Below are 18,122 nucleotides of genomic sequence, written 5' to 3'. Positions count from 1 at the left end.
TACGCTGTCTCCTCCACTTCACAGCATTCTTTCCATTGACCTGCCCTCAAGTATGTTGGAATTGAGCAGCAGTGGATGAAGTAAGATCTAAATTCTGGTAGGAGTTAGTAGAGGTACCTCCTGTCCAGTAAATCTGGGCTCTGTTGTTTTTAGGTAGATTTTAGATGGCCAGTGTTGCCATAAATCCAATCAGATTTTTTTTTTGTTTAACAATGTCTTTAGCAGGAAAATTGTTCTAAAATCTAGTTGTTTTCATTTAGGCACAGCCAACCTTACTTATATTCATTATTTCTTATTTTCCGCTGGGAGCAAGATAGGCTTACAGATAACCTGGAATATATTTAAGGACCGGCATGAGCCAGTACAATCTCAGGATTACTATATGGTAAATCATTTGCCATCATATCGTTTCACTGACTAATGCTTTGCTTTGGAAATCAGATACTTTTAAACCACAGTAGAAAGTTATAATTTTACTTACTCCTTTTAAGACATTTCAATAAAATAATGTTCAAAAGTTTTTAATGAACTAAAATCCTATACATCATCCGTCTTTCTTGTTTTATATAAACATGTAGTGAGATCATTATAATTGATTCTTAAATTGTTTGTTTGAAGGGCACTTTGCTTTTAAATTCAGATACTTTCCTGCTAAGAATAGATTTTAACCTTGGCTTTTTGCAGTCCCTGATGGCGTATCACTTCTTAAGGTTTGTTCAGCCAAGATAGGTAGAGGGTGTATGTGGGGTCCACGGTCAAGGAGGATGGTTTATTCTATGCAGGCTTTTCCCCTGAGACTGGCCTGCGTCAGGGGGAACTAGAAGGTAATTAGAGCACAGGGTGCATTTGTCAATGAAAATCTGAATTTGACCTCTTCCTTTTTTTCTGTGATCTGTTTGCCTAAGATTGATAAATAAACGGTTTTGCCCCTCCCTCCCCCTGGTGGCTCAGTTTCAGAAAGTGAGTCCAATAAGTAGTAGTAAGCCTCATCTGGGCCCTGGGGAGCACAGGACTCTGCCATGCCCTAGCTATGTGACCTTGGGCGAATCTGTTACTCTCTCTCTGCTTCGTTTCCCCACCTGCAAAGTAGAGCCAGTTACCAATGCTGCCTGCTTCACAGGGTGGTTCTGAAATTCAACCAAGATGTCTATGGAAGTGTTTTGTAAACGGCAAAGCAAGTGACTGCTGTGATGATTAAAGCTTTTAGGAAATTTATAGTCCCTTTAGGGAAAAAAGCTCAATTCTGCATATATAATAAAAATTCCAGTCTGGCGTTTTATCATATTTATCATTTATAATCTACTAACTTAGTGTCTTAAAAGTTCTAAAAGTAAGCTGGTCAAATATTGTGGTAGAAATTCTGCAAGCAAGCTCAATCAATTGGCCCGAGTGACAAATGTCAGGCAAAAACGTCAACTTTGGGTTTGAGGTGTTTTTACAATTGAACATGAGTTACTTGGAATTTTTTTTTGAGTGGCAATATCAATCTGTCCTTTTTTTTTAAATTTTATTGAAGTATAGTTGATTTACAATGTTATATAATTTTAAGTGTACAGCAAAGTGATTCAGTTATACATATACATATATCAATTCTTTTTTAGATTCTTTTCTCACATCAGTTATCACAGAATATTGAGTAGAGTTTCCTGTGCTATACAGTAGGTCCTTGTTGGTTATCTATTTTATAGATATAGTAGTGTGTATATGTTAATCCCAATCTCTTAATTTATCATTTCCCCCATGTTTCCCCTTTTGTAACCGTACGTTTGATTTCAAGATCTGTGAGTCTGTTTCTGTTTTATAAAAAAGTTCATGTGTATCATTTTTAAAAATTAGATTCCCCTTATGAGTGATACCATATGCTATTTGCCTTTCGCTTTCTTCACTTAGTATGATGATCTCTAGGTCCATCCATGTTGCTGCAAATGGCATTATTTCGTTATTTTTCATGGCTCGGTAATATTCCATTGTATATATGTACCACATCTTTTTTTTTTTAATTTTTGGCTGCATTGGGTCTTCGTTGCTGTGCAAGGGCTTTCTCTAGTTGTGACAAGCAGGGGCTACTCATTGTTGAGGTGTGCGGGGTTCTCATTGTGGTGGCTTCTCTTGTTGTGGAGCACGAACTCTAGGCGCGAGGGCTTCAGTAGTTGTGGCACACAGGCTCTAGAGGGCAGGCTCAGTAGTTGTGGTGCACGGGCTTAGTTGCTCTGCGGCATGTGGGATCTTCCAGGACCAAGGCTCGAACCTGTGTCCCCTGCATTGGCAGATGGATTCTTAACCACTGTGCCACCAGGGGAGTCCACTACCACATCTTCTTTATCCATTCGTCTGTCAGTGGACATTTAGGTTGCTTCCATGTCTTGACTATTGTAAATAGTGCTGCAGTGAACAATGGGGTGCATGTATCTTTTCAAATTATGGTTTTCTCTGGATATATGCCCAGGAGTGGGATTGCTGGATCATATGGTAGTTCTATTTTTAGGTTTTTAAGGAATCTCCATACTCTTCTCCATAGTGGTTTTACCAGTTTACATTCCTACCAACAATGTAGGAGGGTTCCCTTTTCTCCACACCCTCTCCAGCATTTATTGTTTGTAGACTTTTTGATGATGGCCGCTGTGACCAGTGTGAGGTGATATATCTCATTGTAGTTTTGATTTGCATTTCTCTGAAAATTAGTGATGTTGAGCATCTTTTCATGTGGTTTGTGGCCATCTGTATATCTTCTTTGGAGAAATGTCTATTTAGATCTTCTGCCCATTTTTTGATTGGTTTTTTGTTTTTTGTTTTTTGTTTGACATAGAGCTGCATGAGCTATTTGTATATTGTGGACATTAATCCCTTGTCGGTCACTTCGTTTGCAGATATTTTCTCCCATTCTGTGGGTTGTCTTTTCATTTTGAATATGGTTTCCTTTGCTGTACAGAAGCCTTTAAGTTTAATTCGGTCCCATTTGTTTATTTTTGTTTTTATTTTCAGTACTCTAGGAGGTGGATCAAAAAACATATTGCTGAGATTTATGTCAAAGAGTGTTCTGCCTCTGTTTTCCTCTAAGAGTTTTATTGTGTCCAGCTTACATTTAGGTCTTCGATCCATTTTGTTTATTTTTGCGTATGGTGTTAGAGAATGTTCTAATTTCATTCTTTTACATGTAGCTGTCCAGTTTTCCCATCACCACTTAATGAAGAGACTCCCTTTTCTCCATTGTATGTTCCTGCCTCCTTTTCATACATTAGTTGACCATATGTGCATGGGTTTATCTCTGGGCTTTCTATCCTGTTCCATTGATCTATATTTCTGTTTTTGTGCCAGTACCAAACTGTCTTGATTACTGTAGCTTTGTAATATAGTCTGAAGTCCAGGAGCCTGATTCCTCCAGCTCCATTTTTCGTTCTCAAGATTGCTTTGGCTATTCAGGGTCTTTTGTGTCTCCATACAAATTGTGAAATTTTTTGTTCTAGTTCTGTGAAAAATGCCAGTGGTAGTTTGACAGGGATTGCATTGAATCTGTAGATTGCTTTGGGTAGTAGAGTCATTTTCACAATGTTGATTCTTCCAATCCAGGAACATGGTATATCTCTCCATCTATTTGTATCATCTTTAATTTCTTTCATCAGTGTCTTATAATTTTCTGCATACAGGTCTTTTGTCTCCTTAGGTAGGTTTATTCCTAGATATTTTATTCTTTTTGTTGCAATGGTAAACGGGAGTGTTTTCTTAATTTCACTTTCAGATTTTTCATCATTAGTATATAGGAATGCAAGAGATTTCTGAGCATTAATTTTGTATCCTGCTACTTTACCAAATTCATTGATTAGCTCTAGTAGTTTTCTGGTAGCATCTTTAGGATTCTCTATGTATACTATCATGTCATCTGCAAACAGTGACAGCTTTACTTCTTCTTTTCCGATTTGGATTCCTTTTCTTTCTTTTTCTTCTCTGACTGCTGTGCCCAAAACTTCCAAAACTATGTTGAATAATAGTGGTGAGAGTGGGCAACTTTGTCTTGTTCCTGATCTTAGTGGAAATGGTTTCAGTTTTTCACCATTGAGGACGATGTTGGCTGTGGGTTTGTCATATATGGTCTTTATTATGTTGAGGAAAGTTCCCTCTATGTCTACTTTCTGCAGGGCTTTTATCATAAATGGGTGTTGAATTTTGTCGAAAGCTTTCTCTGCATCTATTGAGATGATCATATTGTTTTTCTCCTTCAGTTTGTTAATATGGTGTATCACATTGATTGATTTGCGTATATTGAAGAATCCTTGCATTCCTGGAATAAACCCCACTTGATCATGGTGTATAATCCTTTTAATGTGCTGTTGGATTCTGTTTGCTAGTATTTTGTTGAGGATTTTTGCATCTATGTTCATCAGTGATATTGGCCTGTAGTTTTCTTTCTTTGTGACATCTTTGTCTGGTTTTGGTATCAGGGTGATGGTGGGCTCGTAGAATGAGTTGGGGAGTGTTCCTCCCTCTGCAATATTTTGGAAGAGTTTGAGAAGGATGGGTGTTAGCTCTTCTCTAAATGTTTGATAGAATTCGCCTGTGAAGCCATCTGGTCCTGGGCTTTTGTTTGTTGGAAGATTTTTAATCACAGTTTCAATTTCAGTGCTTGTGATTGGTCTGTTCATATTTTCTATTTCTTCCTGGTTCAGTCTCGGCAGGTTGTGCATTTCTACGAATCTGTCCATTTCTTCCAGGTTGTCCATTTTATTGGCATGGAGTTGCTTGTAGTAATCTCTCATGATCGTTTGTATTTCTGCAGTGTCAGTGGTTACTTCTCCTTTTTCATTTCTAATTCTATTGATTTGAGGCTTCTCCCTTTTTCTCTTGCTGAGTCTGGCTAATGGTTTATCAATTTTGTTTATCTTCTCGAAGAACCAGCTTTTAGTTTCATTGATTTTTGCTATTGTTTCCTTCATTTCTTTTTCATTTATTTCTGATCTGATCTTTATGATTTCTTTCCTTCTGCTAACTTTTGGGTTTTTTTGCTCTTCTTTCTCTAATTGCTTTAGGTGCAAGGTTAGGTTGTTTATTTGATATATTTCCGGTTTCTTAAGGTAGGATTGTATTGCTATAAACTTCCCTCTTAGAACTGCTTTTGCTGCCTCCCATAGGTTTTGGGTCGTCGTGTTTTCATTGTCATTTGTTTCTAGGTATTTTTTGATTTCCTCTTTTGATTTCTTCAGTGATCACTTGGTTATTAAGTAGTGTATAGTTTAGCCTCCATGTGTTTGTATTTTTTACAGATTTTTTCCTGTAATTGATATCTAGTCTCATAGCGTTGTGGTCGGAAAAGATACTTGATACAATTTCAATTTTCTTAAATTTACCAAGGCTTGATTTGTGACCCAAGATATGAACTCTCCTGGAGAATGTTCCATGAGCACTTGAGAAGAATGTGTATTCTGTTGTGTTTGGATGGAATGTCCTATATATTTCAATTAAGTCCATCTTGTTTAATGTATCATTTAAAGCTTCTGTTTCCTTATTTATTTCCATTTTGGGTGATCTGTCCATTGGGGAAAGTGGGGTGTTAAAGTCCCCTACTATTACTGTGTTACTGTCGATTTCCCCTTTTATGGCTGTTAGTATTTGCCTTATGTATTGAGGTGCTCCTATGTTGGGTGCATCAATATTTACAATTGTTATACCTTCTTCTTGGATTGATCCCTTGATCATTATGTAGTGTCCTTCTTTGTCTCTTGTAATAGTCTTTGTTTTAAAGTCTATTTTGTCTGTTACGAGAATTGCTACTCCAGCTTTCTTTTGATTTCCATTTGCATGGAATATCTTTTTCCATCCCCTCACTTTCAGTCTCTATGTGTCCCTAGGTCTGAAGTGGGGCTCTTGTAGACAACAAGTGTATATACGGGTCTTGTTTTTGTATACATTCAGCCAGTCTGTGTCTTTTGGTTGGAGCATTTAATCCATTTACATTTAAGGTAATTATCGATATGTATGTTCGTATTACCATTTTCTTAATTGTTTTGGGTTTGTTATTGTAGGTCTTTTCCTTCTCTTGTGTTTCCTGCCTAGAGAAGTTCCTTTAGCATTTGTTGTAAAGCTGGTTTGGTGGTGCTGAATTCTCTAAACTTTCGCTTGTCTGTAAAGGTTTTAATTTCTCCTTCATATCTGAATGAGATCCTTGCTAGGTAGAGTAATCTTAGTTTTAGGTTTTTCTCCTTCATCAGTTTAAATATGTCCTGCCACTCCTTTCTGGCTTGCAGAGTTTCTGCTGAAAGATCAGCTGTTAACCTTGTGGGGATTCCCTTGTGTGTTATTTGTTGTTTTTCCCTTGCTGCTTTTAATATTTTTTCTTTGTATTTAATTTTTGATAGTTTGATTAATATGTGTCTTGGCGTGTTTCTCCTTGGATTTATCCTGTATGGGACTCTCTGTGCTTCCTGGACTTGATTAACTATTTCCTTTCCCATATTAGGGAGGTTTTCGAGTACAATCTCTTCAAATATTTTCTCAGTCCCTTTCTTTTTCTCTTCTTCTTCTGGGACCCCTATAATTCGAATGTTGGTGCATTTAATGTTGTCCCAGAGGTCTCTGAGACTGTCCTCAGTTCTTTTCATTCTTTTTTCTTTCTTCTGCTCTGCAGTAGTTATTTCCACTATTTTATCTTCCAGGTCACTTATCCGTTCTTCTGCCTCAGTTATTCTGCTATTGATCCCTTCTAGAGAATCTTTAAATTCATTTATTGTGTTGTTCATCATTGTTTGTTTGCTCTTTAGTTCTTCTAGGTCCTTGTTAAACGTTTCTTGTATTTTCTCCATTCTATTTCCAAGATTTTGGATCATCTTTACTCTCATTATTTGGAATTCTTTTTCAGGTAGACTGCCTATTTCCTCTTCATTTGTTAGGTCTGGAGGGTTTTTGCCTTGCTCCTTCATCTGCTGTGTGTTTCTCTGTCTTTTCATTTTGCTTAACTCACTGTGTTTGGGGTCTCCTTTTCGCAGGCTGCAGGTTCGTAGTTCCTGTTGTTTTTGGTGTCTGCCCCCAGTGGCTAAGGTTGGTTCAGTGGGTTGTGTAGGCTTCCTGGTGGAGGGGACTGGTGCCTGTGTTCTGGTGGATGAGGTTGGATCTTGTCTTTCTGCTGGGCACATCCACATCTGGTGGTATGTTTTGGGGTGTGTGTGGCCTTATTATGATTTTAGGCAGCCTCTCTGCTAATGGATGGGATTGTGTTCCTGTCTTGCTAGTTGTTTGGCATAGGGTGTCCAGCACTGTGGGTTCCTGGTCGTTGAGTGGAGCTGGGTCTTGGCGTTGAGATGGAGATCTCTGGGAGGTTTTTGCCATTTGATATTACGTGGAGCTGGGAGGTCTCTTGTGGACCAGTGTCCTGAACTTGGCTCTGCCACCTCAGAGGCACAGCCCTTGACGCCTTGCTGGAGCACCAAGAGCCTGTCCTCCACACGGCTCAGAATAAAAGGGAGAAAAAAAAGAAAGAAGGAAGAAGAAAAAGTAAAATAAAATAAAAAAGTTATTAAAATAAAAAATAATTAGTAAAAAAAGATTTTTTAAGTAATAAAAAAAAAGAAAGAACAGAGCAACCAAACCAATAAACAAATCCACCAATGATAACAAGTGCTAAAAACTATACTAAAAAACAAACAAACAAAAAAAACCGGACAGACAGAACCCTAGGACAAATTGTAAAAGCAAAGCTATAGAGACAAAATCACACACAGAAGCATACATATACACACTCACAAAAAGAGAAAAAGGGAAATATATATATATATATCGTTGCTCCCAAAGTCCACCTCCTCAATTTGGGATGATTTGTTGTCTATTCAGGTATTCCACAGATGCAGGGTACATCAAGTTGATTGTGGAGATTTAATCCACTGCTCCTGAGGCTGCTGGGAGAGATTTCCCTTTCTCTCCTTTGTTCGCACAGCTCCTGGGGTTCAGCTTTGGATTTGGACCCGCCTCTGCGTGTAGGTCGCCTGAGGCCATCTGTTCTTCGCTCAGACAGGATGGGGTTAAAGGAGCAGCTGCTTCGGGGGCTCTGGCTTGCTCAGGCCAGGGGGAGGGAGGGGTACGGATGAGGGGTGAGCCTGTGGCGGCAGAGGCCAGCGTGACGTTGCACCAGCCTGAGGCGCGCCGTGCGTTCTCCCGGGGAAATTGTCCCTGGATCACGGGACCCTGGCAGTGGCGGGCTGCACAGGCTCCCGGGAGGGGAGGTGTGGAGAGTGACCTGTGCTCGCACACAGGCTTCTTGGTGGCGGCAGCAGCAGCTTTAGCGTCTCATGCCCGTCTCTGGGGTCCACGGTGATCGCCACGGCTCGTGCCCGTCTCTGGAGCTCCTTTAAGCGGCGCTCTGAATCCCCTCTCCTCGCGCACCAGGAAACAAAGAGGCAAGAAAAAGTCTCTTGCCTCTTCAGCAGCTGCAGACTTTTTCCTGGACTCCCTCCCAGCTAGCCGTGGCGCACTAGCCCCCTTCAGGCTGTGTTCACGCCGCCAACCCCAGTCCTCTCCCTGGGATCCGACCTCCAAAGCCCGAGCCTCAGCTCCCCGCCCCTGCCCGCCCCGGCGGCTGAGCAGACAAGCCTCTCGGGCTGGTGAGTGCTGGTCGGCACCGATCCTCTGTGCGGGAATCTCTCCGCTTTGCCCTCCGCACCCCTGTGGCTGCGCTCTCCTCCGTGGCTCTGCAGCTCCCCCCCTCCGCCACCCGCAGTCTCTGCCCACGAAGGGCCTTCCTAGTGTGTGGAAACCTTTCCTCCTTCACAGCTCCCTCCCACTGGTGCAGGTCCCGTCGCTATTCTTTAGTCTCTGTTTTTTCCTTTTTCTTTTACCCTACCCAGGTACATGGGGGAGTTTCTTGCCTTTTGGGAGGTCTGAGGTCTTCTGCCAGTGTTCAGTATGTGTTCTGTAGGAGTTGTTCCACACGTAGATGTATTTCTGATGTATTTGTGGAGAGGAAGGTGATCTCCACGTCTTACTCTTCTGCCATCTTGAAGCCGTATATTCTTCAGTTTGTTAATGTGGTGTATCACACTGATTGATTTGAGGATATTGAGGAATCCTTGCATCCCTGGGATTAATCCCACTTGGTCATAGTATATGATCCTTTTAATGTATTGTTGGATTCGGTTTGGTAGTATTTTGTTGAGTATTTCTGCATCTCTGTTCATCAGTGATATTGGCCTGTAATTTTTTTTTCTTGTGGTATCTTTGTCTGGTTTTGGTATCCAGGTGATGGTTGCCTCATAGAATGAGCAGAGTTCTTTCTCTGCAATGTTTTGAAAGCATTTCAGAGGGATAGCTGTTAACTCTTCTCTAAATGTTTGATAGAATTCACCTGTGACTCCATCTGGTCTTGGACTTTTGTTTGTTGGAAGCTTTTATTTATTTTTAATTTTCTTTATTATTATTATTATTTTTGGCTGTGTCGGGTCTTAGTTGAGGCATATGGGATCTTTCGTTGTGGCGTGTGCTCTTCATTGTGGCGTGCGGGCTTCTCTCTAGTTGTGGAGTGCAGGTTTTCTCTCTCTAGTTGCAGCATGTGGGCTGCAGGGCGCTTGGGCTCTTGTTGTTTGCAGCACGTGGGCTGTCTTGTTGAGGTGCGCGAGCTCAGTAGTTGTGGTGCCCAGGCTTAGTTGCCCTGCAGCATGTGGGATCTTAGTTCCCCGACCAGGAATCAAATCCCCATGCCCTGGTTTGGAAGGAGGATTCTTTACCACTGGACCACCAGGGAAGTCCCTTTTGGAAGCTTTTAGATCACTGTTTAAATTTCAGTACTTGTGATTGGTCTGTTCATATTTTCTATTTCTTCCTGGTTCAGTCTTGGAAGATTGTATCTTTCTAGGAATTTGTCAGTTTCTTCTAGGTTATCCATTTTATTGGCATATAGTTGTTTGTAGTAGTCTCTTATGATCCTTTGTATTTCTTTGGTGTCAGTTGTAACTTCTCCTTTTTCATTTCTAATTTTATTGATTTGAGTTCTCTTTTTTTCTTGAGGAGTCTGGCTAAAGGTTTGTCAATTTTGTTTATCTTCTCAAAGAACCAGATTTTAGTTTCATTGATCTTTTCTGTTGTTTTCTTCATCTCTATTTCATTTATTTTTGCTCTGATCTTTATGATTTCTTTCCTTCTACTAACTTTGGGTTTTGTTTGTTCTTCTTTCTTTAGTTGCTTTATGTGTAAGGTTAGGTCGTTTATTTGAGATTTTTCTTGTTTCCTAAGGTAGGCTTGTATTGCTGTAAACTTCTCTCTTAGAACTGCTTTTGCTGCATCCCATAGGTTTTGGACTGTTGTGTTCTCGTTGTCATTTGTCTCTAGGTATTTTTCGAATTCCTCTTTGATTTGTTCAGTGATCCATTGGTTGTTTAGTGGCATATTGTTTAGCCTCCATGTGTTGTATTTTTACACTTTTTGTCCTGTAATTGATTTCTAATTTCAAAGCATTGTGCTCGGAAAAGATGCTTGATATGATTTCTATTTCCTTAAATTTACTGAGGCTTGATTTGTGGCCCAGCATGTGATCTATCCTGGAGAATCTTCCGTGTGTACTTGAGAAGAAAGTGTATTCTGCTGCTTTTGGATGGAATGCTCTATAAATATCAATTAAATCCACCTGGTCTAACGTATCATTTAAGGCCTGTGTTTCCTTATTGATTTTTTGTCTGGATGATCTGTCCATTGATGAAAGTGAGGTGTTAAAGTCCCCCACTATTGTGTTACTGTTGATTTCTCCTTTATGGCTGTTAGCATGTGCCTTACATATTGAGGTACTCCTGTGTTGGGTGCATATATATTTACAATTGTTATCTTCTTGGATTGATCCCTTGATCATTGTTTAGTGTCCTTCTTTGTCTCTTGTAGCATTCTTTATTTTAAAGTCTATTTTGTCTGATATGAGTATTGCTACTCCAGCTTTCTTTTGATTTCCATTTGCATGGAATACCTTTTTCTGTCCCCTCAGTTTCAGTCTGTATGTGTCCCTAGATCTGAAGTGGATCTCTTGTAGGCAGCGTATATATGGGTCTTGTTTTTGTATCCATTCAGCCAGTCTATGTCTTTTGGTTGGAGCATTTAATCCATTTACGGTTAAGGTAATTATCAATAGGAATGTTCTTATTGCCATTTTGTTCATTGTTTTGGATTTGTTTTTCAAGGTCTTTTTTTCTTCCCTTCGTCTTTTGTTCTCTTGTGATTTGATGTCTGTATTTAGTGTTGTGTTTAGATTGCTTTTTCTTTTTTGTATGTGTATCTATTGTAGATTTTTGGTTTGTGGTTCCCACGAGGTTTATTTTTTTTAATATTTATTTATTTATTATTTATTTATTTATTTAGGCTGCACCAGGTCTTATTTGCAGCACGCGGGATCTTCGTTGTGGCATGCAGGGTCTTTAGTTGCGGCATGCGGACTCTTCGTTGCGTCGTGCCTGCGGTATCTAGTTCCCTGACCAGGGATCGAGGCCTGGCCCCCTGCATTGGGAGTGCGGAGTCTTACCAACTGGACCACCAGGGAAGTCCCTCCCATGAGGTTTTGATATAGCAGTCTGTATATATACAAGATTGTTTTAAGTTGCTGGTCTCTTAATTTCAAGTGCATTTCCAATATCCTGCATTTGTACTCTTCTCTTCTCATGATTGCTGGTTTTGATATCATATTTGTGTGTGGATGATTTCCTACCTTTACTGTATGTTTGCCTTTATTGGTGAGCTTTCCCATTTGTAATTTTCTTGATTCTCATTTTGGCCTTTTCTTTTCCACCTAGAGAATTTCCTTTAGGATTTGTTGTAAAGCTGGTTTCGTGGTGCTGAATTCTCTTAGCTTTTGCTTGTCTGTAAAACTTTTGATTTCTCTGTTGAATCTGAATGAGAGCCTTGCTGGGTAGAATATTCTTGGTTGTAGGTTTTTCCCTTTCATCACTTTAAATATATTGTGCCACTCCCTTCTGGCTTGCAGAGTGTCTGCTGAAAAATCAGCTGATACCCTTATGGGGATTCCCTTGTATGTTACTTGTCACTTTTCCCTTCTTGCTTTTAATATTTTTTCTTTGTCTTTAATTTTTGTCCGTTTGATTAATATGTGTCTTGGTGTGTTCCTCCTTGGGTTTATCTTGTATGGGACTCTCTGCGCTTCCTGGACTTAAGTTGAATGTTTTCTTTCTCATGTTAGGGAAGTTTTTGGCTGTAATCTCTTCAAATATTTTCTCAGGCCCTTTCTCTCTCTCTAGTCCTTCTGGGACACCTATGTTGCAAATGTTGGTGTATTTAATGTTGTCCCAGAGGTCTCTGAGACCTCACTCAGAGGCTCAGGACTCTCACTCTTATGGGAGGACCTCTGCGATATAATTATTTTCCAGTTTGTGGGTTGTCCATCTGGTGGGTATGGGATTTGATTATGTTCTGAAAGTGCCCTTCCTACCATCTCATTGTGGCTTCTTTTTTGTCTTTGAATGTAAAAAAATCTTTTTTGGTAGCTTCCAGTCTTTTTTGTCAATGGTTGTTCAGCAGTTAGTTGTGGTTGTGGTGTTTTTGTGAGAGAAGATGAGCTCAAGTCCGTCTATTCCACCCTCTTTTCCGGAATTGAGTGGCTGTTTTTAGTTTGGATGCCTGCTGCCTCTTTCCTCAGCGTGTGCTGGCCATTATCCCCCAGATATGGGTGTGCAGGCACAGCGGCCCTTGCGCGCTCCCGGGACTGGGGAGTACTCAGAGTGTTGTTGCAAAGATTAATTAAGATGACGTGAAACTATCTTGCCCATTTTCCAGCAAACATGTCTTTGTTTCTGCCCTTTTTTCCTTAGCAGTTCACTGTGTAAAAGCTTTGCTCAACCATGCCTTTTGAATAGGATTTCCTTTCTGAGGTAGCGTGATGAAGTCCCGTGCTGTCCTGCTCAGGGCTGGAATCCATCATGTGTCCAGCATTTCCCCCCTGAGTCACTCAGTAGCCATCTTGCTTCAATCTGTCCTGTTTTAATGAGGCACCAAGAAAAATCTCCATCCCAACCCTTGGTGAAGCCACAGAGGGGCTCCTTAGTGGATGTGGTGAGGCCAGTGTACAGGTCTCAGTACAGAACATTGAGAGGGCAGAGGAAAGCAGGAACTCATGTCACCAGATTAAAATTTAATCTACTTGGCTACAAGCTACTCCACCACGTTGCAGGTTTCCTGTGAAAATGGTCTGCATGACTGGGGGCTGCCATCCTTCATCCCTGCTCTGCCCCTTCCCACCACTCTCCTTTGTCTTCCTCCATTTGCTTCCTGTCCTTTGTTCACTAATTATAGAAGTCCCCACGGCCTTGGAATTAGCATTTGTGTTGCCACTTCCTAATAACATTAGTAGGAAACACATTCTTTTTAATCTGAGAAGGTAATAGAGTCCAGGGAAAACTCATATGGGCAGAATGTCTAATTTATTCAGCTACAGTGTGGTTTTTGACTCTGAGCAGATGTCTTTGGGGAACAGTTATCCATTTGAGATAAATTAACCAGGCTGGGTTGTAAAAAGTGTTTCCTCAGCATATACATTTGTCCTTTCTTGAGCAATAACCTTTGAAGGGTAAATTTGGATATGATAGTCTCCTGTTTAAGCCCTTCATGATTATTTTTTTAAAAATAATGATGAGACATTCATGCTATGGTTATTTGTTGTTTTTTTTTTTTTTCTTTGAGTTCTTTTAATGAAACATACTGAAGTATTTGGAGATGAAATTATATGACACCTGGGATTTGTTTCAAAATAATATGGAAGGGGTGGTATGGGCGGCAGTAGAGATGAAACAAGGCCGGCTGAGTTGATAATTGCTGAGGGAAGTGGGGGGCTACAGGGGTTCCATTATACTATTCTGTTTACTTTTACATATATATTTGTAATTTTCCGTAATGAAAAGTTAAAAAAACAAAAAAAAAAAACCCACACCCTACCATAGGTTTCCCATTGTCTCAAGCTAGTGTCCAGCCCTCTTAACATGGCCTTCGGACCCCTTCACCTGTCTGGCACCTACTAACCCTTCCAGGTTCATCTCCTTAGGTGTTCTGGTCCTGTGAAATGATTTGCAGTGGCCCCAACATGTACACCCCCCTGACCTCTGGCTTGTACTTGCTGCCTTCTCTTCCTACAATGCTTTTTCCCTCCCTTTCCATCCGCCCATCTTCTCCCCAGTTTTCCTGCCTCATATAGACCCTCAGGCTCCAGACAGCTCACATGCTTTCAGCCTTCCCTGACTGCCCTCCACCTGAGTGTGGGTTCGGTGCCCCCCAGGGGTGCCTCTGTCACTGTTCCTCTCATCTTAACCTTCCTTACCCTGATTCTAACCACTGCTCCCTTCCCGTCGCCTCCGTTGTATTAAACATGGTTTTGAGGAAAGGGATTACGCCTTGTTCATACTTCTATCCCTGGCACCAAGCACAGTGCCTGGCATAGAGCAGGCAACCCATAAATTAGGGAATAAAAAGGCCCACCCAGGACTTACCAAGGCTCGGTCTCAGGTCTCCCAGTTGTGCCTGGTGCTGATGCAGCATCTCTCTCTGCCTTTTTGTTTCTTCACGTCCCTGTTCACCTTGCCTCTGTTCTGTTTCATTGGGATTTTCAGTGACTTCCTGTGAGTCACAGCAGCACAAGCATAAGTTTGGGCACTATTTCCCCAAATTTCTGCTGTACATCGTGGAGAAAGTCCAGTCAAACTTGGAGCTCTGATACTCTCTTGAAAATGACTAGATTTGAAATGGTGTCCAATGCTACTAGGCAAATTAAGTTTGTTCTTTATTGATGCTCTGTGTTGCCCCTCTGTTTTGGTTAAAGTCTCTCTAGGACACAACTCCAGGGGCATGTGATCTGTGCCGTCCAGTTGATGGTGACATATGAACCAGGAGCATGGTGCGGGAATGTTCATTACAACAGTTTGAAATCGGAAAAGAAGAAATCATGTGTGCTGAAGTGAAAATGCATGAACTTAGAGCTAGACATACAAGTTGGTTGTTTCACACCAAAAACCAGCAAGTCAAAGAATATATACAGTATGATACTATTTATATAAAGTTCAAAGACATACAAAACTAAACAATATACTGTTTAGGAATTCATAATTATAATAATATATAAGATGCATCTACAGATATATGCAGGGAACTGATAAATGCAGAGATCAGGATGGAGGCGTTCTCTGGGCAGGAGGGAGAGCTGTGATTAGGGGGAGGCATATGGAGCTCTGACAGTACAGATAACGCTTTGTGTCTTGGGCTGCATGGTGCGTGCATGGTTTTTCATTTCGTTATACTTAATACTTTATATATAAGCTAAATATATTCTTTGGATATGATAAATTTCCTAATAAAAATAACATTTAAAATAAATCCACCAGCAATTTTTAAGTGAGACTATGTTCTCAGCACTTTGAAGAAGGAAGAGTTTTTTGGTTTTTAGTTTTTATTCCTGTTGCTTTTCTTCCACAGTTCATGGGGGTAATTTTAGTCAGATCATTCCTTACTTCTGCTTTACCTAAAAGGCTGATGGTAGAAATACAAATTGCAGCAGCTCCCCGTTGGCAATCATCAGAAAGCAGATTAAGTCGATCACCTCTCTCTCCCCCGACCTTGTCCCCTCCTTGTTCATCTCAGATGTTGCCGTGGTGGACATGAGCGATGTCTCCAGACAACCTTCCCTCTTCTACCATCTTGGAGTCCGTGAAAGCTTTGACATGGCCAATAATGTGATCCTGTACCACGACACCGATGCTGACACTGCTCTTTCATTGAAGGTAAAGAGTATTGTTCACCTTCTCCTGAATACTTTGTTTTGGGAAAGCAGTATTGTGTGTTCAGTTGAAATGTACACGTAGCAGAGGAGGTTGGAGAAAAACAATAAACATTTGCTTGTGCAGTTCCTTCCTTCCCACCCCAGGTTCTAGCTCACGCAGGTGACTTCCTGGCTTCTGTGTGAGCGTATGTGCTAGAGATGTGCGTTTGCAGGCAACTTGAATATTTCTAAGCTCACTGGGGAAGTGAAGGCAAAAACTCCTGTTAGTTTCTGTTGAAGCAAACACAGCACTTTGAATCCTCTATTGGGCAATTTGATCCAAACCTGCACATTAAAAAAAAAAAAAAATCTCAACTTGGATAATAATAGGAAGATGTTTAACAGTTACCAAAATGGGTAGAAACGTTTAGCACAGATGTAATCAGTATTTAATCTGTCATTTTTTCTCCCCAGTTTAAAGCCAAGCAAAACTGAAAACTTGTGTGTTCATGCACAGCTCAGTAATTATTGAGAATTTTTAAATGTATTTTTGCAAATTTGATACAAGCTTTTTTGGATAACTGTACTTTTAAAAATGCTCCTGTTTGTAAAATGTGAAGGTCGGATGTGAGTTATTACAAAATTTAGCTAATATTAATGTTGCTTAATATCTTAACATTAGTCAGGAAATCCTGGTCTATGTTAAATCATTTCAGGAATAAAAGATTAGTTTGTTTACAGCAGTGTTACTCAACCTTGACTGCACTTTAGAATCATTTGGGGGGTTTGTAAATATCCCAGTACCCAGGCCACACCAAGATCAATTATGTCACAGTCTCTAGGGGATTTTTTTTAACCTCCCAAATGTGCAGCCAGAGGTGAGAACCAGTGGTTCAGAGTTAGCTTTCATGGACGTCATTTCTAAATGTTCAGCTACCTTAGCATTAAAAATCACTAGTATATAAATGACAGTTTTGTGATGGCAAATTGGACATTTTTGTTTGTGTTTCTTAAGGTCTAATATTAACCAGATGTTTCTGGGTTCTGTAACAATTTGGCATTATTTCCTGGTAGAAATACTACCTATCTCAGATGTGTAACCTGTATGTGTTAATATATCACATACACCTTACATAGGTGTGTCCTCTCTCGTCCTAGCACAGTACTGTATTTTAAGAGTCATTCATGTGACAGTGGAAGAAGAAACTGTTTTGCTATTATACTTTACATTGTAAAATAGTTTCCCAAAGGGCTATAAACCAATCTAAATTACTTTAGATATTTAGATTTTTTTTCTTTTACTGATATTCACTAAAGTGGTTATGCCTAAAAATATTTAGAATTAGAAAATGTGAAAGGGTAGATTATTCAGCTGTATTTTGATGAGAAACATGAAACTAGAATGTATTTTTTCCCAATTCAATAAATTTTTTTCCTCATTTGTGCGTTAGTGAACTCCTCTGGAAAGTCCCATGACCTAGATAAGTTTTAATTTTTAATGATACGGAAAAATACTTCCTAAAACAGAAATGGGTGCTCAGTTATATCTGACGCCAGAAGAAGCAATCTGCACTTGTCAGAAAATAGAAATCTCAGAACACGTAAAACACATTTTACGGGAACAGCTGTTTAATTATGTTTTCTTTTTTCAGCAAATGGCTTGCAGCGCATAAATGATACAGTCAAGGGCTGCATAACCATTATGCTAAGTTAACCGACTAAAATTGCTGTCATTGAGTTTGAGCTTGAAAATTCCTATAGTGAATATATATAAATATAATACCTATAGTGAGGTGTCAGGAATCCTATCAGCAACACCCCTTCTGTAGAAAGGCTGACTTGGGCGGGGGGTGGCCTGCAGCCTTCACACTGATGACTTAGAAATGGTTCCAGGCCCGAGGTTACCATGGGCTGCCCATGCGCTTCATTGCTGTCACTGAGAAGGCGAGGTGCAGGGCATTCAGAGCCCTGAACTTGAATCTCAAAATATCTTTGGACAGAAGCATTGCCATTGCTATGGGAAAATCCTTATAACCATATATGTCCCCCAGGAATTCCAAAGCTTAGAACATGAATTTTACATTTCTTAGGGGCCCATTCTTTTTGAAGCTTTTTACAGGGGGAGGTTTCAGATGATTAACTCTTGCTCTAAAATGGGTGCCAGATGATGGCATGGGGACAAAGTGCTTACTAGTGCTTATGGAAATTAACTGTTTTGGAAAAAAGCTATATTGATCCTATCTTTTCTTTTCAGGATATAGTAACTCAAAAAAACACGGTAAGTATTGTATTTTCAGATTTTTAACTTTGTGAATGTAAACATATAAAATGCTTGCCTGAAAATCCCACAGATAGCCAAGTGATATCTAATTGTACCTGTTGGTTGTGTTTCTAAGGGGGACACCTAGAACCCCCT

At 40.1% G+C, this 18,122-nt stretch overlaps 1 protein-coding gene and 1 long non-coding RNA gene across 4 annotated transcripts in view; one reads left to right on the top strand and one right to left on the bottom strand.

The window, feature by feature from the left end:
• The window catches only part of LOC309620021, a 601,726-nt gene that overhangs the window by 164,912 nt on the left and 418,692 nt on the right, over positions 1-18,122 (bottom strand). The window lies entirely within an intron of this gene.
• Positions 1-18,122, top strand: part of MAP3K15 (mitogen-activated protein kinase kinase kinase 15) — a 148,157-nt gene that overhangs the window by 15,370 nt on the left and 114,665 nt on the right. For 2 of the 3 annotated variants that reach the window (XM_082375483.1, XM_082375480.1), the window contains exons 2-3: positions 15,589-15,728; positions 17,961-17,984. In XM_082375483.1, coding sequence (XP_082231609.1) covers positions 15,589-15,728; positions 17,961-17,984 — 164 coding nt within the window. The remainder of the gene's footprint in view (positions 1-15,588; positions 15,729-17,960; positions 17,985-18,122) is intronic. The other variant, XM_082375481.1, reaches the window with a different exon arrangement.

The sequence above is a fragment of the Balaenoptera borealis genome (assembly GCF_965194805.1).
Source record: "Balaenoptera borealis genome assembly, chromosome: X".
NCBI classification, from domain to species: domain Eukaryota; kingdom Metazoa; phylum Chordata; class Mammalia; order Artiodactyla; family Balaenopteridae; genus Balaenoptera; species Balaenoptera borealis.
This window is presented reverse-complemented; position numbering and strand designations above follow the sequence as displayed.